Raw genomic sequence first — 25,806 nt, forward strand, 5'->3', positions numbered from 1 at the left:
ACCCAGAGGAAACTCATGCAGACATGGGGAGAATGTGAAAACTCCACACAGACAGATAGTCACCCGAGGCCTGAATTAAACCTGGGTCCCTGGTGCTGAGGCAGCAGTGCTAACCACTGAATAAAAGGACCACACTAAATTGCATCACTTAATTAGCTTAATGAAGCCCATGTTTACACATGGAATTGGGAAAAGGATTTGTAGATTACACCAATCACTATAGAATTTCCCACAATTTTCTACAGATTTTCACACACTCATTTCCCTTTGCCTGAATCACAGATGACAGTGGTTCAAGGCGACAGCTCATCAGTATCTTCTCCAGGGCAATTGGGGATAGGCAATAAACGCTGGTCTTGCCAGCAACGCCCAGATCCAATGAATTAATAAAATTAAAATTTACCAGTGAAAATTGTGTACACTATTTAGGACAAACCAAAGTAGAACGTACAGGGTAAATGGTCGGACTCTGAAGAGTGCAGTTGAACGGAGGGATCTGGGAATACAGGTACAGAATTCCCCAAAAGTGACGTCACAGGTGGATAGGGTCGTAAAGAGTGCCTTTGGTACATTGGCCTTTATAAATTGGAGTATTGAGTATAAAAGTTGGAGTGTTATGGTAAGATTATATAAGGCATTGGTGGTCACCTAGTTACAGGAAGGATGTAAATAAGGTTGAAAGAGCGCAGAAAAGGTTCACAAGGATGTTGCCAGGACTTGAGAAGCTGAGTTACAGAGAGAGATTGAATAGGTTGGGACTTTATTCCCTGGAGCGTAGAAGAATGAGGGGAGATTTGATAGAGGTGTATAAGATTTTGATGGGTATAGATAGAGTGAATGCGAGCAGGCTTTTTCCACTGAGGCTAGGGGAGAAAAAAACCAGAGGGCATGGATTAAGGGTGAAAGGAGAAAAGTTTAAAGGGAATATTAGGGGGGGCTTCTTCACACAGAGAGTGGTGGGAGTGTGGAATGAGCTGTCGGATAAAGAGGTAAATGCGGGGTCACTTTTAACATTTAAGAAAAACTTGGACGGGTTCATGGATGAGAGGGGTGTGGAGGGATATGGTCCAAGTACAGGTCAGTGGGACTCGGCAAAAAATGGTTCGGCACAGACAAGAAGGGCCAAAAGGCCCGTTTCTGAGCTGTAATTTTCTATGGTTCTAATCTGTCTTCAGATCATACACATGCAATCTTGCATTTATTATAAAATGATAGTTTTATACAGTAGCAGCTATTTTTACATGCCGAGAAGGCCTTTGATCAAGTCATGTCTTTAACTCCCAGTTCTCTGTGCCAAGCTCATCAATTGTGATTTGCTAATGTCTCCTAGGAGGCGTTCTCAGAACTGAAGACTAATTTCTATCATGCTTCAGTATACAAAGGAACAAGGTTTACTTGTAATCTTTAACCAATTAATTTTCAGCTCTAAAGTGCAGGCAATTTAATCTTAAGTTCTAAGACAGGCTATAATGTTGCACACATTTGAGGAGCAAAAGCTCCTTTTATCTGATTCACCTATTTTAAACCAAGTGATAACTGAAAAGACAAGTGCAAATAATTTGGATTAAGTCAGTGTTTGCGATAAAGAGGAAAACTCTCAAATTAAGACCAAGCAAAAGCAGATTTCATCCATCCTAGTACAAATAGAAAACTTTCAATACAAGGCACTTTTTGCTGAGCCAAATATAAGTTGAAGCACAAGTTGAAAACTACATTTTTAATTAAAAAATGAATGGGCGGGGGGCGTTGGAGGAGGTGGGATGCTCTAACTGCAGTATGTAGGAGTTTGCAGACAACTTTCTTTACTTGGGAAACTATATCCAGCAAGCAGGCAAAATAGAATAGAGGTCCAGGAAAGAATAGAGAGAGTAACAAAGGTAATAGCATTAGTTTTTCTTATTTTTTCACAAGATGTGGGTGTCACTAGCAAGGTCAGCTTTTGTTTTCCATCCCTGATAGTGAACTGAATGGCTTGATGTGTCATTGCAGAGAGCAGTTAGAGACAACTACATTGCTGTGTGCCTGAAGTCACATTTAGCTCAGTAAGGATGGTGATTTCCTTACCCAAGAGACATAGGGGAGCCAGATTGGTTTTTACAACATTGATAGTTGTCTACTGACTAATGCAATGTATTACAGAATCATAAAGTGACTACAGCATTAGAGGCAGCAATTTAGCCTGTTTTGTATGTGCCTACTCTTTGCAAGAAAACAGCTAGTCTTCTTTCCCCCATCCTTTCCCCACAAGCCTGTAAAAGCTCCCTCTTTTCCACTGCTTATCCAAAGCACTTTTGAAAGCTTGGATTTGTATCTGCTTCTAACCAGAATTTCAGGTAGTGCGTTTCAAATTCTAGCCACCTGCTCTGTATAAGAAATATTTTTATGTCATCAGTGACTCTCTTCCCTCCCCCCCCGCAATTGCCATAAATTGGTGTCCTCTGATTATCAACCTTTCAGTCAATTGTTAGTTTCTCTCGATTGTCTAGCTTCAAGATTTTAAATACTTCAATCAAATCTTCTCCCAACCTTCACTGCTCAAAAGGAAAACCTCAGCTTCTGCAATCGATCTACATAACTGTACTCCAATGGATGAGAAATTTTTCTCATGAATCTTTTCTGAAGCCTTCCCAAAGTGCAGGGCCCGGTTCGAGGCTGAACCACAGATGCATAAAGCCTCTTTTTTCTTACTTTTGTACTCTGCCTCACTGAAAGTCCAGGATACCGAATGCCTTTTTAACCCTCAATCCAACCTGGGATCAGTGTCTATAAACAGTTCTGTGGATAGTGCTTTAAACTGAAAGGCAAGGGGAGAGGATAGGGTTCAGTGAATTTTGGGAATTGAAAGAAGATTTGAAGTAACTGAGCAGGGTAGTGATTCTGGTAAAGACAAGCAGAGTGGGACTGAAAGGGACAGACTTTAAAAGGTAAGAGTGGGATTTTTCTCCCACTCTGCAGTGTGTTTCATAGAACCCCTACAGTACAGAAGGCGGCCATTCGGCCCATCGAGTCTGTATCGACCACATCCCACCCAGACCCTATCGCCGTAACCCCACACATTTACCCTGCTAATTCTCCTGACACGAAAGGGCAATTTAGCATGGCCAATCAACCCAACCTACACATCTTTGGACTGTGGGAGGAAACCGGAGCACCCGGAGGAAACCCACACAGACACGGGGAGAAAGTGCAAACTCTACACAGACAGTGACCCAAGGCCAGAATTGAACCTGGGTCCCTGGCGCTGTGAGGCAGCAGTGCTGACCACTGTGCCGCCGTTACACAGCGGTGAAAGGCAGCAAGTGCTCGCTGGCAGCAGAATCTTATGATCCCACTGTTGTCAACGGGGTTTCGCATTGAATACACTCTGCCTCAGGGAAACCCGCAGCAGTGGGTGCATCGAATCTTACAACAGGAGTAAGATTTCAGCAAGTGCATCGGCAAAAATGTTCAAAGAACAGAATATAAAAATGGAGGACTCTTATTATGACTGCTTCATATGTTTAGATAAAGGTAGATAAATTAATGGTGCAAATAGAGATAAATGGTTTAGATCTAATTGCCATTATAGAAACATGGGGAGCGATTCTCCCAAAAGTGCTGAATTGGCAAGAAAACTGGTCGAGATCACGACTGTTTTTTCAGTGCAGCTTCAGACCCGAATCTTCCCACTCTGTGCAATGCAGAGGTCACAATAGTGAATATCATTTAAAAACCCAGGGAGGTGGAGCCTATTTGCAGAGGCTGACAGCTCTGGAACTCTTTGCATGCGCAGTGGCCCCAATCGGTCAGTCTCCCCTTTTGCTGGCCAGCTTGATCACTAGCCAGCCCGGGACCCCCAATACTGTCCCTCCCGACACCACCACGGCCCAATTGCAGCCCCCACGACATTTCCCGGGCCAGCCCCGACTCCCCCCCGTCGTGGAGCACCCCAATCTCCAGGCCTCCCGCTCCCTAGCAGTGGCAATCCCATCTCCCTCACCGAGACACCAAGAGACCGCATCCCCCCCCCCATCCCAGCTCGCCCTGCTCGTTGGCCTCCCTCCAGCCCAGACCGATCCCCATGCAGAGTGGCAGCGGGACCCCCTCCCCCCCACCCATCGTCCCCTAGGTGCTGCCCACAATAGGCCACACCCCCATGGCACTACCCATGCCTGCTGGGCAGTGCCAAAGTGCCCCTGGGCATGGGCACTTTGCCCCTTGGACAGTGCCAGGGGCACAGGCTGGCACTGCCAGGGTGCCCATGCCCAAAGGGCACCACCCCGATGGCCCCTCCTTCACTCCTGCTAGTTCCTCGAACGTGGGGGGCTACTCTAAACCGTGCCGGAGTAAAATACTCCTGGAGGGGTGAGGGATGCTATTGGGCCCGGTAAATCCCGTGCCAGGCCCAATAATGACATTTAAAATAGATTCAAAATACATTTTAACAGATTAAAATCACTTGCCTCTCTTCCCACCGGTTTCCAGCACGGTCCCGACTGCACCTGTTCTCTGGCTCTGGGAGACGCACATGCGTCAGGAACGCATGTGTGAATCCCACAAAATGGCCAACACGTGCATTGCCCGACCAGACCCGCCAGAAAATTTGCGGGTCGCGATGGGAGAAATCGACCCCATGATTTCAAAGGTTGGAACATAACATTCAAAGGTCTGGAAAAGACAGACAGATACAAGAGGAGGAGCAGCCCAGATAGTAAAAGGTGATAATAAGGATGGCAGTGAGAAACAAACTGTCGGAAAATCAGGAAGTGGGATCAGAAAAACAAACAAGGAACTACAGACCAGTTAGCTAACAGCAGTCATCAGGAAAACACAGGAAACCATTATTAAGGAAGCCTGAACAAAACACTTTGTATGATTAGATTATGAGTCCAAGTGGTTTTATGAAAGGAATATTGTGTTCCACACATTAATAATTTTTTTGAAGATGTAACTAGTTGGGTAGATAATGGGGTGCCAGTAGATGCAGAATACTTGAATTTCCAAAAGGCATAAGGTACCACACAGAAAAACCAATGCGCAAGATAAGGACTCATGGAATTGGAATATATTAAGCATGGATGGAGGATTGGTTAAGGGAGATGCGCGCGAGTGACAAATTTCCCTTGTTGCCCAATTTGACTACACAATTCTTCTTACTTCTTTCAGATATATTCAAACAATTATTGGAAGGAGAAACAATGCTGCTTCACCTTGCAATTTGAAAGTAATATACTTTCACCACTGAAAACAGAATAAGCATTAGATGTGTGGGATGAGGAAGGAGAAACAAATCAAAACTATTGTAATCTTAAATTAAACTGGCTTCCGATTTCTATACATCAGTGTACATTTATCATGGCATCAAATACAAAAAACAGCATTAAAATTAACCAGTATTATGGTACAGTAGGTAACTCTTAGCTGGGGGAGGTCAGAATTCATATTGCCAAACTTTGCCTTCATTTGGCTCTCACACCGCCTAAAGTTATTTCTCTATACATCATACAATCTCCAACAATGGAAGCAGCTTATCCGCCAGTAATAATTTCCCACTTCCTCCAAGTTGCTGCAAGTGAGTGGAGGTATCGCCTCCAGAACTTGCAAGACATTTAAATTTGTTACCATAAATATAATTTGTTTCATTGAGTTCAATATCTTGCAGTATACTTGAAATATTAAACTGAACAATCAGCAATTAGGTTTGTTCCACCCAGAAGAATGAACTTTCTTTAAAAAGTATTGATTTTGCATTGCAGGTTTGTGTATTAGATGGTCACAAGTGAATTGAACGGCTAACTTTCTGAAAACAAAAATTGAAACATTACAATTTCCATGTACAGAGCTTGCGGTTCATGGGTGACACTGCAAGGCTCTATTTATTGCCCTTGGGCCATGATGAATCTATGTGGGATTGGAGTTCTCATTGATAACTCCAGGTCCTGACCGCAGAGGCTCTAGTGAACTGGTTGGTTTTCAAACTTAGAAAACTTTTAGGTTCATTATCTGGTACAAGCCCACAAATGACCAGATTTGTTGAATTCAATTTTGTCATGCTGGGATTATAAACGCTGAAACTTTGATTTTTTAATTTTTGTACTAAAGCCATTGCAGCTATTATACCCTTAACACAGCCTAAAAGGGGACACATTTGATCTTAAAACAGCAATACAGCTGAACATGCATGATTAATACATCATTTTAGATTTCAATTTCTGTACTTGTAATCTAAATTAGGGAAAATAATTCCCATATTTTTCTCACATTCGAGGTCCATCTTCCTTTCCTCTGCACAATGTTTTAAAACATTACTCTAATAACCAGCTCCGTGGTCCAGGTCAATGTCTCAAAACAAGAGACGTCTGGGATGTACTTTGTGAGGAACACAGGTTGACTAGCCTTTTAATTTTATACCCCTTACTATTCCGTTTTATTGGAAATCAATTGAAAACATCCTTTCCTGCAACGAGAAATTAGTTCATGGCAAGATATTAAATGTTTATTTGAAGTTGTGCTTGAAAAATGAAACTTCATTTCACAGAAATTCAACGTATAGAACCTTAGCCACTCTGAACAATCTCTTTCTTACCATTCCTCTTCCATCGATGTCCTCGAATTGATAAACTGGTGACTGCATTCCTTGATATTCTGGATGATGTTGGAGTTATCTCCACCTGAATAGATCGTGGAGCATCTTTAGATGGCTTTAGGGCACCAAAAGGTAACATGTTTTTGATTGCATTGCCAACCTACATAAAAAGGATCACAATCAAAAATTGAGATGCAAGATGCTAAATCAGCATTTTTTGCTATTTAAAAACATGTTTGAGCTGGACAATATATCAACAAACTTTCTTTTTTGGTTTTCATGACTGATTACAAAAGGTAAATGAGCTTCTTGAGACTGTTGCTAAATGGTTTCTTTCAATGTGGTGACAGAATTAGGACTATATAGAAAGAGATGAATTGTCTGGACTTGAGTAGAGAACAATTTTAAGTTTGGGTATTGCAGTAAAGAAATTTCATATTGATTTTAAGCACTCAGATTGCTGAAAACAATTGTCTATGTTTGAACATTGAGACATTGTTGTAATGCCCCACACAATCTAGCAGCCAGCCTGCATTCACCATCAAGTCTCACATATATGGACAATGATCACTTAGCACAGGGTGACAATATCCTTACAAAAATGTTGTGTCTTTCAAAGATGGGAAAGGGAAAATTGATTTTTTTTAATAAATGGAAACATGGCCAGCCGTTCCTTTTGAATATTTATATATATTTTCTTAAAACCAGGAAATATCCTATAGCAAGGCTCATGGTGAACTGAAGGATGTACTATTTTATGATGGGAACATCTGCAGGAAAGGATGTCCCGAGGCATGGTACATTGGGGAGACTATGCAGACGCTACGACAGCAGATGAATGAACACTGCTCAACAATCACCAGGCAAGAGTGTTCTCTTTCTGTCGGGGAACATTTCAGCAGTCACGGGCATTCAGCCTCTGATCTTCAGGTAAGCGTTCTCCAAGGCGGCCTTCACGACACACAACAGCGCAGAGTCGTTGAGCAGAGACTGATAGCCAAGTTCCGCACACGAGGACAGCCTCAACCAGGTTCGTGGGTTCATGTCACACTATCTGTAACCCCCCCACGACTTGCAAAATCTCACTAACTGTCCCGGCTGGAGACAATACACATCTCTTTAACCTGTGCTTAATGCTCTCTCCACTCGCATTGTCTGTACCATTAAGGCTTGATTACCTGAAAGACTCGCATTCCAACCATTATTTTGTAAATTGAGTTTGTGTCTTTATATGCCCTGTTTGTGAACAGAACTCCCACTCACCTGATGAAGTGGCAGCGCTCCAAAAGCTGGTGTCTTGTGCTACCAAATAAACCTGTTGGACTTTAACCTGGTGTTGAGACTTCTTACAACATTATAGCATGCAGTGCAATATTAAGTAGTAGCCTGATTTTACCATTTATGGAAAATCTAGGGTTGTGTCTGCCCAACATGCAGACTCACTTGTGCAGAGCGGGTGCTGGCTGAATTTTCAGATACCTTTCCCACAATCTAATATGAATAGTACACAAACTCAGGTAAAACTTACCCAGAAATCCTGGAATATGGCACATTTGACTGGAGGCCAGAAAATCTACCTATGCAGAATCTTTAAAGCAATGTACATAGCCAGAGTGGAAATGATATTTGAGGCAGAAAGGTGAACAAGCTAATCAAATGGCTAGCAGAAACATCTGGATAATACTTTTCATAGAATCCCTACAGTGCAGAAGGAGACCATTTGGCCCATCGCTGCACCAACTCAAAGTTTATTTTATTAGTGTCACATTAACACTGCAATGAAGTTAGTGAGAAAATTCTAGTTGCTGCACTCTGGCACCTGTTCGGATACGCTGAGGGAGAATTTAGCATGGCCAATGCACCTAAACAGCATGTCTTTTGGACCGAGAGGAAACCAGAGCACCCAGAGGAAACCCACGCAGACATGGAGAACATACAAACCCCGCACAGACAATGACCCAAGCAGGGAATTGATCCCGGGTCTCTGGTGCTGTGAGACAGCAGTGTTAACCACTGTGCCACCATGACATTAAACAAAAAACTCTTAAAAAAGGTCTTGCTGCAGGAATTTCACCATGAGTTTAATATTCATCAACCTCCAACTGGTGCCAGCTGCTTTGATTCTGACTTAATGAATTTTCTGGTCCCCAGTCCAATGCGCCACAGTCCAGGATCTCTGGGAAGCTATCTGACAGTTCAGCCATCCCCTGTCAGCACTGGTAAGCCAGAGGAAATGTAATAAAGTCAATGCAATTATCAAAATCCCTTGTACCTAGCTGTATTTTAGAAGGACATTCGCTAGTCTCAAGAAGGCAAATGCAAGTACATTCCTCACTTTTGAAAGCATTGTTTGTAAGGTCTATCGAGCATAAGACATAGGAGCAGAATTATGCCACTCGGCCCATCGAGTCTGCTCCGACATTCAGTCATGGCTGATATTTTTCTCATCCCAATTCTCCTGCCTTTTCCCCATAACTCCTGATCCCCCTATCAATCAAGAACCTATCTGTCTTAAAGGCACTCAATGACCTGGCCTCCACAGCCTTCTGCGGCAAAGAGTTCCACAGGTTCACTACTCTCTGGCTGCAGAAATTCCTCATCTTCGTTTTAAAGAATCGTCCCTTTAGCCTGAGGTTGTGCCCTCTGGTTCCAGTTTTTCCTACTAATGGAAACATCCTCTCCACGTCCACTCTATCCAGGCCTTGCAGTATCCTGCAAGTTTCAATAAGATCCCCCCTCATCCTTCTAAACTCCGAGTACAGACCCAGAGTCCTCAACCGTTCCTCATACGACAAGCTCTTCATTCCAGGAATCTTGTGAACCTCCTCTGAACCCTTTCTAAGGCCAGCACATCCTTCCTTGGATATGGAGCCCAAAACTCCTCACAATACTCCAAATGGGGTCTGACCAGCCTCAGAAGTACCTTATACAGCCTCAGAAGTACATCCCTGCTCTTGTATTCTAGCCCTCTCGACATGAATGCCAACATTGCATTTGCCATTCTGACTGCCGACTGAACCTACATGTTAATCTTGAGAATCTTGAAGGACTCCCAAGTCCCTTTGTGTTTCTGATTTCCTAAGCAGTTCCCCATTCAAAAAATAGTCTATGCCTCCATTCCTCCTTCCAAAGTGCATAACCTCACACTTCTCCACATTGCATTCCATCTGCCACTTCTTTGCCCACTCTCCTAACCTGACCAAGTCCTTCTACAGCCCCCTGCTTCCTCAATACTACCTGTCCCTCTATATATCTTATCATCTGCAAACTTAGCAACAGTGCCTTCAGATCCTTCTTCCAAATCGTTAATGTATATTGTGAAATGTTGCAGTCCCAGCACTGACCCAAGGCACACTACCAATCACCGGCTGCCATCCCAAAAAAGACCCTTTTATCCCCACTCTCTGCCTTCTGCCAGTCAGCCAATCCTCTATCCATGCCAGGATCTTACCCGTAACACCATGGGCTCTTAATTTATTTAACAGTCTCCTCCGTGGCACCTTGTCAAAGGCCTTCTGAAAATCTAAGTAAATAGAACAGTACAGCACAGTACAGGCCCTTTGGCCCACGATGTTGTGCCGAGCACGTCCACTGGTTCTCCTTTATCTAACTTCCTTGTTACCTCCTCAAAGAACTCTAACAGATTTGTCAGACATGACCTCCCCTTGACAAAGCTGTGCTGACTCAGTCCTACTTTATCATGCACTTCCATGTACTCTGCGATCTCATCTTTAATAATGGTCTAAAATCTTGCCAATGACTGAGGTCGGGCTAACCGGCCTATAATGTCTCCTCTGCTACCTCCCCCACTTCTTAAACAGTGGTTTTACATTAGCTACTTTCCAGTCCTCTGGGACACTCCCTGCCTCCAGTGATTCCTGAAAGATCATCAGCAGTGCCTCCACAATTTCCTCAGCTATCTGGGGTGTAGTCGATCCGGGCAAGGTCCTGCTGCCCTCTGCCAAACTGCTCTGCATTCAAGGAAGATCCTATAAAGCTAAGATAGCCTCCAGCATTTCTTCACTACAAATGGTCTTAATCCCTGCTTGTGCCTCCTCTGCTCACACCTCTAAACAAGTGTGAGGAGCTGATGGACTTTTGTCTCAGAAATTTAAACCATATGTTCAATTGCCACTTCCATCTCTTCTACAAGTACAAGGGGCCAAATTATTCCTAAGCTTCCCCTCTACCCTAACATCTTTCTCCAGTTTCACTCCATTCTCTCCTCATACCCTCCAACAGATGCATCTCTTGCTCCCATAATCCCATTCCCAAACTGCTGACAACTCAACCTCCCTTACACTGGCCCCAAGTCAGCAGATATGGATGGTTCTCTCCCCTCAGGAACTGCCCCTGCCCCTCCCATTCAAATCTGCCACCATGACCCCCTCAAAAAATCTACCCTTCACCTCTCTATCTTTGCAAACTCGCACCTCATCCCCAACTTCCCTTCTTGGATTTGCAGTGATAACATTCAAGGAATTCCATACCCATATTTCCCACAACTTCAGGGGGGAGGGTAGGGGGGAAGAGAGAACAAAGAACAGTACAGCACAGGAAACAGGCCCTTCGGCCCTCCAAGCCTGTGCCGCTCCTTGGTCCAACTAGACCAATCGTTTGTATCCCTCCATTCCCAGGCTGCTCATGTGACTATCCAGGTAAGTCTTAAACGATGTCAGCGTGCCTGCCTCCACCACCCTACTTGGCAGCGCATTCCAGGCCCCCACCACCCTCTGTGTAAAAAACGTCCCTCTGATGTCTGAGTTATACTTCGCCCCTCTCACCTTGAGCCCGTGACCCCGCGTGATCGTCACCTCCGACCTGGGAAAAAGCTTCCCACTGTTCACCCTATCTATACCCTTCATAATCTTGTATACCTCTATTAGATCTCCCCTCATTCTCCGTCTTTCCAAGGAGAACAACCCCAGTCTACCCAGTCTCTCCTCATAGCTAAGACCCTCCATACCAGGCAACATCCTGGTAAACCTTCTCTGCACTCTCTCCAATGCCTCCACGTCCTTCTGGTAGTGCGGTGACCAGAACTGGACGCAGTACTCCAAATGTGGCCTAACCAGCGTTCTATACAGCTGCATCATCAGACTCCAGCTTTTATACTCTATATCCCGTCCTATAAAGGCAAGCATACCATATGCCTTCTTCACCACCTTCTCCACCTGTGTTGCCACCTTCAAGGATTTGTGGACTTGCACACCTAGGTCCCTCTGTGTTTCTATACTCCTGATGACTCTGCCATTTATTGTATAACTCCTCCCTACATTATTTCTCCCAAAATGCATCACTTCGCATTTATCCGGATTAAACTCCATCTGCCACCTCTCCGCCCAATTTTCCAGCCTATCTATATCCTGCTGTATTGCCCGACAATGCTCTTCGCTATCCGCAAGTCCAGCCATCTTCGTGTCATCCGCAAACTTGCTGATTACACCAGTTACACCTTCTTCCAAATCAAAAGAAGAGAGTGGTGTAATGGTGATGTCACTGTACTAGTCATCAAGAGGCTGAGGCTAATGCATTCAGGACATGGTTTCAAATCCCACTATTGCTGCTGGCTGAATTTAAATTCAATTTGTAAATGTGGAATATAAAACTAGTCAACATTAGTGACCATAAAACTATCATCCCATCAAACTATCTGCTGTACCTGCTCCAATGGTGCCACCTTCAAAAACTGTGCTTTGGACATGTCTGCTTTCTTCCAAAACCAAGGTTCCTCGACCCCCTCCCCCAACTGTGGTTGACAGGGCACTCAGCCATGTCCAACCCATCTCCCGCACTATTTCCACCATCCCCTTCCCCTCCCAGAACAAGGATAGGGTTCCTCTTGTTCTCACTTTTCACCCCACAGCCTCCACATTCGAAGGATCATCCTTTGCCATTTCTGCCAACTCCAGCATGATGCCACCACCAAACACATCTTCGCCCCCCCAACATTCCACAGGGACCACTCTCTCTCCCTCGACAACTCCTCCATCACCACCAATACTTTATCCCCTCCCCATACAGTTGCAGAAGGCGCAACTCCTGCCCTTTTATCTCCGCCATCCTCACTATCCAAGGCCCCAAACACTCCTTTTAGGTGCTGAGGCATTGCACTTGCAGCTCTTCCAATTTGCTCTCCTGTATTCACTGCTCCCAATGTGATCTCCTCTACTTTGAGCAAAACAGTAGCTAGTCTGCGTTTAGTTTTTCCAGTCAGTAAGCATGACCTCAACCTTCCATTCTCTTCCTATTTCAACTCAGCATCTTGTTTTTATGTCTGTCCCTGGCTTGCTGCAATACTCCAGTGATGCTCAACGCAAACTGGAAGAACACCTCATCTTAGAATTATGCACGTTGCAGCCTTCTGAACTCAACTACTTTAGACTGAAATTTCCCTCCATCTTGATTCCCCTCTTTTGTTCTCTATTATTCAGTTCCTCTGGCTTGTCCCAACACAACCCCACCCCCTCCCCGTCCCTTGTTCAGTTTTGCTCCTACTGAACACTGACCTCTGCTCTCTTATTAAACACATTCTGCTATCCTACCTCTACCACTATTAACACTCAAGTCCCTAATGGCACCGTTAACAGCCCCTTTTGTCTCATGTCCATGACATCTTTGTCAATCTCGCCTTAGCTCCGACCCATCATTGACTTTTTATTGTGCCTCACACCTCCTTGCAAGTAAATAATTCATCACATTTCTATCCCTTTTCAGTTCTGTAGAAGGGTCATATGGACTCAAAATGTTAACTGTGTTTCTCTCTCCGCAGATGCTGCCAGATCTGCTGAGTTTAACCAGCATTTTGTTTTTATTTCAGAAACTATCATAGATTGTTGCAAATACCCATCTGGTTCACTAGTCACCTTTAGGAGAGGAAATGGTCATCCTTAACTCATCTGATCTACCCGACTCCAGATCCCCAGCAATGTAGTTGATGCTTAATGGCCCTTGTAAGCCATTCAATTCAAGGACTATTGAGGGTGGACAATAAATACAGGCCTTGCCAGTGATGCCACATCCCACAAAAAAAAAGTCGCATTCATCCACCACCACTCTACTTAATGAGCTATGCTGGCTTCCAAGCTGCCAATGCCCCATTTTAAAATCCATGACTACAAATGTACCAATTTCCAAACTCCACTAGCCATGACCCACTGAAATCTCTGCACTGCTCCAATTCTGGCCTTTTTGCACATACAATTTAATCACTTCACCATTGGTGACTAGGTCAAGAGATGCCAATGGCCCAAGCATTGGTATTCCCTCCTCAAACGACTGTAAGCTGTTGGACACAGTTCTGTAGATTGTAAGGCATTAGTGGTCTTAGTTACCTCAACAGTAAGTGTTTATCAACTGCTAGAAATTACATACATAGGTACAGTACAGGTCCAGGCCAGGAGCCCTCTCCATGCTCGTTTCTACACATGGCTCTGTCCAACATGACACTGACCTTTAGGTGGTTATGTGTTCTTACTTCATTGCGTGGGTGGTACTGTACTCAGTTGCATCTTAATCCTTTATTTGCCAGACCTTTACTACACTTCCCACAAGTCTTTATCCAATGTATGCACATTATCCCAGTTTGCCACATGTATTACTTCATTACCACTGTCCCATCTCACCCTCAAGTCTGAGTTCATTGATTCAGGCAATCTGGAGGCCTTATAACACTTTCATATCTTGTTCTCACTACTGTCAGAAATGGTAAGGTCTGTCACTGTAGGTAAACTTTGTTGAATTGGAGACGATTTGGGAATCTGGGTGGTTTTTCATCCACTCTTTCATTCTTTGACATTGAACCACTCGATTCCCCAATTGTAATGATAGATGTCAGTTGGTTTATCCAGCTCTTTACGGGACAAACAAACTCTGGGCTCAGAGTTTTTTTTTCATTCCCGCAGCTCGCCATGATGCATACTGTGATGGAAGATAACGCGTCCTGTTGTGGGTGTGACTTGATGGTAAACTCATGCTTGGCTGTGGGATGTGCTGGTGTTAATGGATGGCTGCTATTCACTTTGTGGCAATGTAATGCTGGCTGGGGATTGCAGCTGTGCTCAGTGGTCTTTGGGTTTCTTTCCAACTGGCATCAGAGCCAGGAGGTTGAGGCTCATCTCATCGCTGGTTCATCTCTTGGCTGTCTTCTACTTCAGATGTCATGATAACCAGCTGAGTGGTTGACCAGTCTAAGCAATGAGGGGCTTGTGACACTAATGAAATTGGACCAACCTGCTCTGCAAAGAAAGACGACAATTCAGAGCTGAAGTTTGCCTACAGTGACAGACCAGTTGAGAGAACCTTTGTTGAAGCTCTCAGGAATTCACAGTTTGGCATAATTTATAATAGTGGTCGTCTTGGTCTTTTGCAGTTATCAGGAGATTCAGGGGCACATAAGCATCTCTGCTCGAGAGAGAAAAAGACCAGTCACGGATGACATACATTTGCTCCAAGAGTTATTTGCCGCCATACCTTAATAGTTCTAGAAAATGCCTATGCCTGGAAGTCAGATTCCTCCATACATTAGGTTAGTGCGTCTGTTGCTTGTAGAGCTATCACACTTTTGTCCAACAAAATCATAACATTTGCTCTAGTGTCAAATTTAAAGTTCGAATTGGCCATTAACTGAGATGTCCTCATTCCAAAACAACAGTCAGGATCTTTAATTCACCCAAGCAGTATGGTTGGCTGTCCTCTTGGTGTGCTGTCTTGGGATTGTGTGTTTTGGCTTCTGCTAGGTTTTTATTGCTGTCTGCTCAGTCACAACTGATTTTTATTTTCTTCTTCGTTTGGCATTGGTTTTCAGGTGCCACTTCAAAATTGGACTTCCTAAATTATGATCTAAACAACATTTCTGATTACTTCAGTTTTTAATTCTCTCCTCAGGACTTGTTATAGAGGAATTTTACATTCTTTGTTCACTCTCACTAAGTGTGCTGATTCGGCACACGCTGGGTATTGAAGCTGGACTTCCATGGGATTCAATGGACTCTGCTGCTGGATGAGAGAAATTTAATTTCTGCCTTCAGCTTCCAAATCTATCCTTGGAGCTGTTCACTGGTGATTTCCTTCTGCACCTTTGTTTCTTGAGATTTTCTTCAGGTCAGAATACTACTTTGATTTTTTTCTAGAATTTGAATTTTCTTCTGTAGTCTGTGCAAAATTTTGAGTTGTTCCATTTACTGGCACCATGTTTGCAAGTTCAGTGTAGTTTAGTGGATCTCAAAATATTCACAGTTTCCACTTTTGAACAATGTGAGACTATGTACGCAGGTCCAAGCTAGGAGCCGTCTCAATGGTTGCTTCTACACGTAACGCTATTTAACACTACACTGACACTGGAGAATACGATACCACTCTTAAATCACTGTGCGAGCGTTTGCCAGGTTTATGTGCCAGACCAATATATTACACAAACATCACCACCTCTCCTCATTTAAGATAGTATTTAGAATTTACCCATTTGCTATCCTAATGTATCTTGTGACTATCAAATTCTATTTGATAATGCTTTTTGGGACATTTACCATGTTAAAGACCCTACTAAAATGCCAGTTCTTATCTCAGTCCCCCTTTCTACTTACAGCTTTATATTGCGGGAATGTCTTTTCTGTTATTCTGTGCACTTGTTCCATCTTTGCCCAAGGTAACTTTTCCCTTGTGTTATCTTTAGAGAGGGGGTATCAGTCCAGTGTAGTGTAGATTTTCTTGATATAACTTGCCAATCTTCGGCCATTTTCCAAATAAGTAAAGGAATATAAAGTAATACTTAAAGTGGGTATAAAGAATGTTATAAAAGTCTGTTGGTTGTAAATTGTGCATCAAAGAGAGAGGGCTCAATGGAACTGAGAAACACGTTCACTAACATTGCTGTAAGGAATGTGTGCTTTCTGTTATATTGGCAGCTTTGGACAGTTCACTGAACATCTCCCAGCTTTGGAACAGCCCTATAAATTCCTCGTTGCTGCATTCTCTGCCAAGTCTCTTTCAGCTGAACCTACATCATAAATTATTTGGATATGATTGCAAAAATTATGAGTCTCCTTCCATCAGAATCAAAAGGAAGGGTGCTCCTTTGCTGGATTACAAGTATTAAAACCTTAACTAAAGAATGTTTGAAATGTCAGGAACCAGCCTCAGGCACTTCAGTTCAAGGCACAAACCAGCTGCTTTTCCCCTACAGCAGCAATGAATTTTCCTCCAGATGCAGAATACCCGTGGGAGGTCTCTAATAGCACTGAAAACCACAGAGTATTAACTGGTTCGAAGCAGTGTAACACTAGTTGTTAAAATTACAAAACCGATTCTGCTTTCATGTTAAACCAAGTTAGGCAGGAAAATACAGAACATGTAATTTCCACTGTGGAGTGGAACCGGCCATCTCTTCCCTTGTGAAATACAAAGACTTTGGTTGCGGAAGAACATGGTAAATAACAATACATACTAGCAGCCATCTTTAATGAAGAGGATATGTCAGTTGCATGCAAAACCACTAAGGGCAATAAACTCTGGATTATTTCCTGAGTCATAAGCAAATTAGCATAGGGTCAACAAGGTCAGGGAGTTAAAACATGGCTGAAAGATTGGTGTGGGAGAAACAGGCTTCAATTCGCGGGGCACTGGCACCAGAACTTGGAAAGGAGGGATGGGGTTCACTAGAACTGTGCTTAGACCAACACCCAGGTGAATCGAATATCTGACGCTGTAGATAGATTCGTAGACAAACTCTTGGAGATGGATGGGAAGAGAGAAAAACAAGCTTAATTAAGGGAAAATTTAGAAAGTTGCAAGGTCAGTGTCAGGTAGGTGATAACCAGAGTGCAACAGGGGACAGACAGAATGTACAAACATAAGAGTGCACCAGCAAATAAAGTCAAACTGGAGATGGAATTAGTGGCTCATTATCTGAATGCACCAAAAAGGTATAACGAGATAGATTAACTAATGGCACAAATACAAATAAATGGAAATGCTAGGACAACCCACAGAGACTGGTTATAAGGAAACTGAATATTCAAGGGTACATGACATTTTGAAAGGATAGGAAGAAAGGAAAAGGAGGTAAGGTAGCATTGTTAATGAGGATGAGATTAATACATTATGGCAACATGGGCTGGAATTTTACTGGCCTGCCCGCCATGGGAATCGGAGCAGGCGAGGGGCAGAACATGGGAAGGTCCATTGACCTCAGCTGGGATTTTATGGTTTCGGGAGGAGTGAGGCCGTAAAATCCCACTGATGATCTTGGATTTGGAGATGAAGATATAGAATCAATTTTGGTGGAGATGAGAAATAACATGGGAAAGAAACCAATGGTGGGAGTGTATACACCCTGTAACAGACACTACGCTGCAAGACAGAACGTACAAGCCTCCATTATTTCGTGTTGTAAGGAAGGCACTGAGACATGGTGGCACAGTGGTTAGCATCGCTGCCTCACAGCACCTGGATTCAATTCCAGTCTTGGGTGACTGTGTAGAGTTTGCACGTTCTCCTGGTGTCTGCATGGGTTTCCTCCAGGTGCTGCAGTTTCCTACCCAGTCAAAAGCTGTGCAGGTTAGGTGGATTGGCTATGCTAAATTGCCCCTTAGTGTCCAAAGGTGTGTAGGTTAGGTGTATTAGCCATGGCAAAAGGCACAAGGTTACAGGGACAGAGTGGGGAGCTGGGCCTAGGTAAGATGCTCTTTCAGAAAGTTGGTGCAGGATCGATGGGCTGAATGCCCTCCTCCTGCACTGTAGGGATGCCAATCACAGTCAACATGAATCTTCATATGGATTGGAGAAATTAAAATAGCAAAGGCAGTCATAAGGACGAGTTCAAAGTGCACGATGTGTAAGATTTTGATGGTTCTAATTTTTAGAATCTAATGTCTATGGATTTAATTTTAGGGTTTCAAAGTAATAAGCAAAGAAAACTCTAAGCTCTGAATTCTTAACTTCTAACAATAGGGTTCTCGGTTGTGCTTAACCTATATGGTGTAAATAAGTAGCATTTACCACAGTTTAAATTTAATAGTTCAGGATTTAACTTAGTTAGAATGCTTTGCAGGAGAGCAAGTCGCTTGTGAAGAAACAAAATGGATTTGTTTTATGATCGAGCTCCTTGGCGCTGGAGCTGAAGTAGCGGTATGCATCTTGATAGCCACAAGTAGATTGTTTTTATATCAGCTTGAAGGAATGGCTAAAAACATTGTGAATTTAGGATTAAACAAACTATGTATTGTTTTAATTGATCTGTAGCAGAGGGGACCTTTATTTCTTGATGTCTGTGGGGTTTTTATGTTGACAAGAAAACGTGATTTCATTTAGGACTTTTGTATCTGGAAGGAAACGTGCATGTGTTTGTGATGGAATCTAAACTCGAGGGACCCAGGAAAAAGGAATGAAGGTTTGTTTTTAGTCCAGATGGCTCCAGTTACGGAGATGAGATAACATGCTTTGCATCCGAAGGGAGAATAATGAGAGCTCAACATTTCAAAGGCCAAGGAGTGACACACAGCAGCTGTGCAGTTAGTACTGCTACCTTACAGCACCAAGCCGCATGTTCAATTCCAGCCTTGGGGGACTGTGGAATTTGCACGTTCTGCGTGTGTTTCCTCCAGGTGCTCTGGTTTCCTCCCACAGTCCAAAGATGTGCAGGTTAGGTGGATTAACCATAGTAAATGCACAGGGTTATGGGGATAGGGTGTGGGGTGGGACTCAATGGGTTGAATGGCTTCCTTCTGCACTGTAAGGATTCCATGATTCTAAGAATTCCTCGAGATTCACTGCTTCTTAAGTACATGTAAAATCTCACTTAATAAATTTTACTGGCGTCATAAATACTACTTATTTACACCATATAGGTTAAGCACAACTGAGAACCCTATTGTTAAAAGTTAAGAATTCAGAGCTTAGAGTTTTCTTTGCTTATTACTTCGAAACCCTAAACATTACAGCAGGACAGCTTCTTAGAACAATGAAGCTCAACTAAAAAGGGTATGAAGACTGAGTTGGCTCAGAAAATATATTAAAGATATGATAGATAGATAAGCAGTGGTAGACATTTTAGGAGATAATTTGTAATTGTTAAAGATATATTCAGTTGAGTAAGAGTCTACAAGAAGGATATACCACCCATGGCTAAGTTAAGGATGGTAGCAAACAGAACAAAAAAAGCTTACCAAATTGTAAGGATTATTGACAGGCCAGAAGATTGTGAAACCAGCAAAAGGGAGAGAGAAAAATAGGGAGGCAAAAAAATTGAGAGCAAACCAGCAATAATAGCAAAGGCAGTAAAAACTTCTGAAAGTGTAGATAAAAGGAAGAAAGCAGCAGGAGTAAATATAGGAGAGACTGAGGGAATTAATAACATGAAATAAGAGAATGCCAGATACTTTGAACAGCTATTTTGTATTCATCTTCATGGTAAAAGACGCCAAAAGCATCCCAATAAAAGTAGAACATCAAGGGACAAAAGGAAAAAAGGGAGCAACTTAAAACAACCACAGTCACTAGAGAAATTGTACTATGAAAACCTATGGGACTATAGGCCAACAAGTGTCCTAGACATGATGGCCTGCACTCTATGGTTTCAGATATCATGGATGATAGGTTCAGACAGAACCCAAAAATCTGAAAATGCAATGATCACATTCAAGGAGGGACACAGTCAACATGTATTTATGAAAGGTAAATAAATGTTAACAAATTTAGAGTTTTTTGAGGATATAATGAGCAGGGTACATAAAGGGGAACCAGTAGATGTAATTTATTTAGATTTCCAAAATGCATTCGATAAAGGTGCCACATAAAGGCTTACCACACAAGAGCTATGGTTTGGGATAACACATGATGATTGTCGAGTTAACAGAAAACAGGATAAATGGATGATTTTCAGGTTGGTAAATTGCAAAGAGTGGGATCAATACTGAGACCTTGTTTTTTAATAATGTATATTAATGACTTAAATGAAAGGAGTATTGTCAAAAAAATTAGCAACAATATGAAGATGGGCAAGAAAGCAAAGGGGACACAATGGACTGGATTTAATTGCTAGTGGACACTATTTGAAAATTGTGCTCCTGAAGGCCACCACCGGATCCCACTGCTTCCATGATACTGAGATTTTCAAAGGGCCTTTAACAGGGGAAGGAATGGGAAACTAGTTCACCGAGAAGCAGCCTATTATGGAGATTGTTCAGGTGCCTCTCCAGATCAGAAAGGGATTTCCAATCTTTTATCCAGACAAAGCCGAAAAGTCTGGTGCATTGTCTTGCACAGCTTGTGGGGTTCTGAGAAATTTGATAGATCAACTAAAACTGGGTCAAGGGCTGTACTTCAACACTCAGTATCCACGGCAGCTTTGTGCTGTCTTTATCCCCCTGGCCCTTTCCTAAGCTGCTTGCTCTCCTCAGCAAGGCAGTGGCAGCTCCCAACATGGTTGCCATTTGTCTTTGCTGCTGGTGCCAGGCAGGCAGCTTTGCCTTCTAGAAGCCTTGGCACTGTTAACAAGGTAGAGATTGCCTCCTTACATTTGAAAAGTGTCATACCAGCAATACATTTCAGGCATAGGATCCTGCCTCTGAAATCATCTGGGCAGGAGGTTCCCAGGCCCTTTGAAAATTCAGCCCAAAGAGGAGTCTGCAAGGGACTATAGATTAAAGAGTGGGATACATTTGTAGATGAAACAATGTGGAAAATGTGAGACCATCCAACTTGCAAGGCGGAATTGAGAATAAAAGTAAAGTCTTGCTACTACAAAGGCACTGACAAGAATGCGCCTAGAGCATGGTATACAGTTTTAGTCTCCATACTTAAGGAAAGAAATACTTAGTTCAGCAAAGGTTCACTAGCCTAATTCCCAGGATAATGATGGTGTTTTTGCAGAAAGGTTGAGCAGATTGGACCTATGCTCATGGGAATTTAAAAGAGCAAGGGACAATCTTATTTGAAACATACAAGGTTCTAAGGGGATTCAACAGGCTAAATGCTTAGTGATTGTTTCTTATGAGGAATCTAGGATTGGGTGGCAGGGTTTAAAATGAGGGAGTCTTTCATTTAAGCTGGGAACAAGGAGGAATTTCCTCTCTCAAAAAGTGTTAAATTAAAGAATTCACTACCTTAAAGGTGTGGAGGCTGAATCACTGAGTATTATCAAGGCTATGAGGTTTTTAAAAATGAGGAATAGGTTGAAAAGTGGAGTTAAAGGCAGTCATCAAATACATGAAGCGTAATGGAGGATATGCCTCTGTATACATCAATGGCAATGAAGTGGAGATGGTCAAGAGCTGTCCAGATCACCAACAACCTGCCAACACTATAGTTAAGAAAGCCCACCAACACCTCCACTTCCTCAGGAGGCTAAGGAAATTCGACATGTCTGCTATGACTCTCACCAACTTTTACAGATGCACCAGAGAAAGCATCCTTTCTGGTCGTATCATAGTTTGGTATGGCTCCTACTTTGTCAAGACCGCAAGAAACTACAAAGAGTTGTGAATGAAGCCCAGTCCATCACACAAATGAGTCTCTCATCCATTGACTCTGTCTACACTTCCTGCTGCCTCAGAAAAGCAGCCAGCATAATCAAGGACCTCATGCACCTTGGACATACTCCCTTCAACCTTCTTCCATCAGGAAAAAGATAGAGAAGTCTGAGAACATGTACCATCCAACTCGAGAACAACTTCTTCCCTATCGCCATCAGATTATTGAATGGAACCATTATACATTAAGTTCATCTTTCTCTTCACCCTATCTGCAACTTACAATACTATATTCTACACCCTCTCCTTTGCTTTGCCCCTATGTACTTTATAAAAATGGTATGCTTTTGTCTGTATAGCATGCAAGAAACAATACTTTTCACTGTATCCCAATTCATGTGACAATAATAAAACAAATCAAACTTATTCAATGGCAGAATAGGCTCAAGTGGCCTTAGGGATTCCTCCTACTCATGCTCTTATGCACTGTATTGAAAAGTCATTTGTTATTCTATATTTTGCAGCAGTGATTCATTTTAAGGCAAGAACTTAGACGTTACTGCTGGTGATACTAACAGGCAAGGACACAATGATTTTTTTTTGTCATTTTAATTGAGATAACCTGCTTAAAATGCCTTCAAAGAACTTGGAATTTGTTAATTTTGTTCATGTAGTCAAATTCTATATTAGTATGTAAAATCATCTGTTTTTATTAATGCTGTCAAAAACCTGGCAGTCCATTTCTATTATGAAAACACTTCCATTTTAGGAATGATAATAAGCCTAAAGAGATCTAGATCTGCACCTCCAAAAAAAGTAAATAGGATCTTGATTCAGTGCCAGTTAAATGCAGGAGAACACAAAAGTGGGCATTCTGGGTTAACTCAAAAGATAGGTTATCAAAATAAGAGCAGAATATCAATTTTCAGATGCTGATTAAAAGCACTCTTCAGGTGTAGCTTTATAAATAGGTGCACTTTAATTCATCTAAGACACAGCCAATTAAGATAAATGCCCAATGTGATGAAAGTCCTAAGACCCCCCCTTCCCCAGTAGAAAAGTTCAAATCAGTGGGACTGTGCTGCGCTTCTGAATGACTTAAAGGGAGTAACAGAAGTTAAGAGCTTATGCAATAATATCTTTTAAAAACTGCTCTATCCAGAGTGCATAACCCGAAGTAGTGGTTCAATAAGTTAACTTGTAAAATTTAACTGATGTTACGAGATTATTTTTCCCAAACCTCTCTTCAGATGTCAAGTATGCTCTGTTCTCACCTCCCAACCACAATCCTTCAGGAGAGCAATGACTCATTAAACCATGGTAAATTTACATGAGGTGAGCAGAAGAATGTTACAGATGCCATGGCATGATTCATAGAACATGGTTTGTCATTAGGTCCTGGCCCACATTCCTTCCTTAATCACTGTCAATAACAGATTTAAAAACGGAAAATGCTGGATAAACTCAGCGGGACTAGCAGCATCTGTGGAGAGAGAAACAGAGTTATGTTTCAGGTCTGTATGGCTCTCAATGAAACAAAATATTCACAGGAGAAACCTACTATCACATCTTGTGCCTAAAGTGACTCATTAACAAGACTCTTTGCAAAGAAAATTGGAAAGAAGTGTCTATAAGACTTCAGAGAATTCATTACGTGCCAACAGTAATAACAAATGCACTTTATCTCCCCCAAAACTTCTTCCTTTTACAGTTCTGTACATGACATCCATTTAAGTTGAATGGGACCCACCAATAAAGGTTCTGGAAACATCTCCAACTGAGCTCTATATAATACATCATCCAATGCTTTGCAAGCCAAATCCCATTCTCCATTATACCTGCGGAAACATGAAATAAAGCTCATGTCAAAATTGTATGCACTGTCAAAGCAGTTATTCTGCTTAACTACGTTGCAGCATCTGATATTAATCTGCAATAGTGAGGAAGTATTGAAGCTTATTTAAAGGCTGACATGAACATGGGTTCATTTGCAGTGAAGACGACATTTTAAAAAGACTGCCAAAGAAATAACTAATATGGTGTGCAAACATAGTAATCCATCTCTGGAATGGTGTTGAAGTTGGTTGTGGGTTTTTCATACACATCAAGTGAGGCCACAGATGCAAAAGTTACAATTTGTCATTTAATAGTTTTTAATAATTCTCCTCCATATATCATTCACAAGTAATTCAGATCAAAGCAAAATATTTATTGGTTTGAAATCAGATTCCACCTCATCAAGATAGTTGCCAACACTCCAGGATTTTCCCACAGATCCCAGCAAGCAAGGAACATTTTAACATAGTCAGTTGTAATGACCAGGTACACACTGCTTACATGGCAGAAGCAGACACAGACAATTATTTAAAAGGAAGTTGGATTGTCGCTGGGGGAATAAACTTGCAGGATTATAGGGATGGAGAGGGGGTGTATGGAAATTATTGGATTGCTCTACAGTGAGCTGACAGACTCAAATGGGCCAACCTGCATTCCACTGTGCTGTTATGACATTATGACTGTATATAATTTTGATCTCTACTGGAGGAATATAATTGCACTGGAAACAGTTCAGAGAAAATTCACTCAAGTGATTTCTGGGATGAAAGACTTTTCTACTGACAAAGGACTGACCAGGTTACACCCATATTAAGTCTTTAGCAGAGTGAGAGGTGACTTCATTGGAACAGAGGAGACTTAATTGGGTGGATACTGGGAGGATGTTTCTCCTTGGAAAGTCTAGCAAGGGGTACAGCTTAAAAATAAGTGGCCCCCCATTTAAGACAGAGATGAAAGAAGTTTTTCTTCTCAGGTGGTGACTGGACTCGAAATTCTTTTCCAGAGAGAGGAGCGGAGGATGGGTTCTTGAATACGTCCAAGGTCAAGTTAGAAAGATTTTTGATCGACAAGGGAGTCGAGGGTTATGGGGACAGGTAACAAAGTTGAGTTAGGGCCACAATTACATCATCCATGATCTTATTGAATGACGGAGTAGACTTGAGGGACTGAATGGCCTGGTCCTGTTCCTATTTCTCAACCTTATGATCTTAACTAGTCAACTGTTCAATCCAGCATATTTATGACTCTTAAAACAGCCTATTAAGCAACTCAAAAGATTAAATGTAATATTTATACTTACATAGCATAATAAACAGCTGTTAGCATGTGCACCATAAACTCAGCAGAGACAGGTATTCGACTATCAACATCTTTGTATTTCTTCTGCAACTTCCTTGGATATCCACTAATACATATTCTGTAAATGAAAAAAAGTAGTACGCAGTGCCAGAAATTCAAAAATGTACTTGATTTTTAAAAAATCTCCCATCTTCCTTCCCTACACTCCCATGTGTGAAATGCTAGGCAAGTAAACATGAAATGCAAATGGTCACAGGCACATGGGCAGAGTAATCAACAAGCCAATCCTTACAGTTTGGTCATTAAAAGTGCTTATGATAAAAATGAATAGATGTACTCCAAATAATTCACTGAATCTGCAAGAAAAAAAAACACTTCACTGACTTAAATCTTTGATGTTAGTCTGAAAAAAGTGTAGTTTCAATTCAGCAATGCACAGTAATTCAGATTTCATCCCTGACTCGCAACACAATTTTCTTGCCTTTGTGCGAATTCAGTGGATCCTTCAATGTCACCGCTGTCACACATTAACGACATTGCCACCCTGGGTTTAGGCTAATTATCAAATTATGATGCCATTGCAGCACAACAGAGTTTTAAAAATATACAAATGAAAGCTCTGAAGTTGAAAATAGCAGT

General features: G+C 42.2%; 1 protein-coding gene across 7 annotated transcripts in view; it reads right to left on the minus strand.

The window, feature by feature from the left end:
• hycc1 (hyccin PI4KA lipid kinase complex subunit 1) overlaps positions 1-25,806 on the minus strand; it is a 98,345-nt gene that overhangs the window by 7,396 nt on the left and 65,143 nt on the right. For all 7 annotated transcript variants that reach the window (XM_078238653.1, XM_078238615.1, XM_078238672.1 and 4 more), the window contains 3 exons: positions 25,169-25,285; positions 23,783-23,870; positions 6,566-6,725 (listed from right to left, as the gene is read on the minus strand). In XM_078238653.1, coding sequence (XP_078094779.1) covers positions 6,566-6,725; positions 23,783-23,870; positions 25,169-25,285 — 365 coding nt within the window. The remainder of the gene's footprint in view (positions 1-6,565; positions 6,726-23,782; positions 23,871-25,168; positions 25,286-25,806) is intronic.

The sequence above is a fragment of the Mustelus asterias genome, chromosome 2 (assembly GCF_964213995.1).
Source record: "Mustelus asterias chromosome 2, sMusAst1.hap1.1, whole genome shotgun sequence".
Classification (NCBI taxonomy): domain Eukaryota; kingdom Metazoa; phylum Chordata; class Chondrichthyes; order Carcharhiniformes; family Triakidae; genus Mustelus; species Mustelus asterias.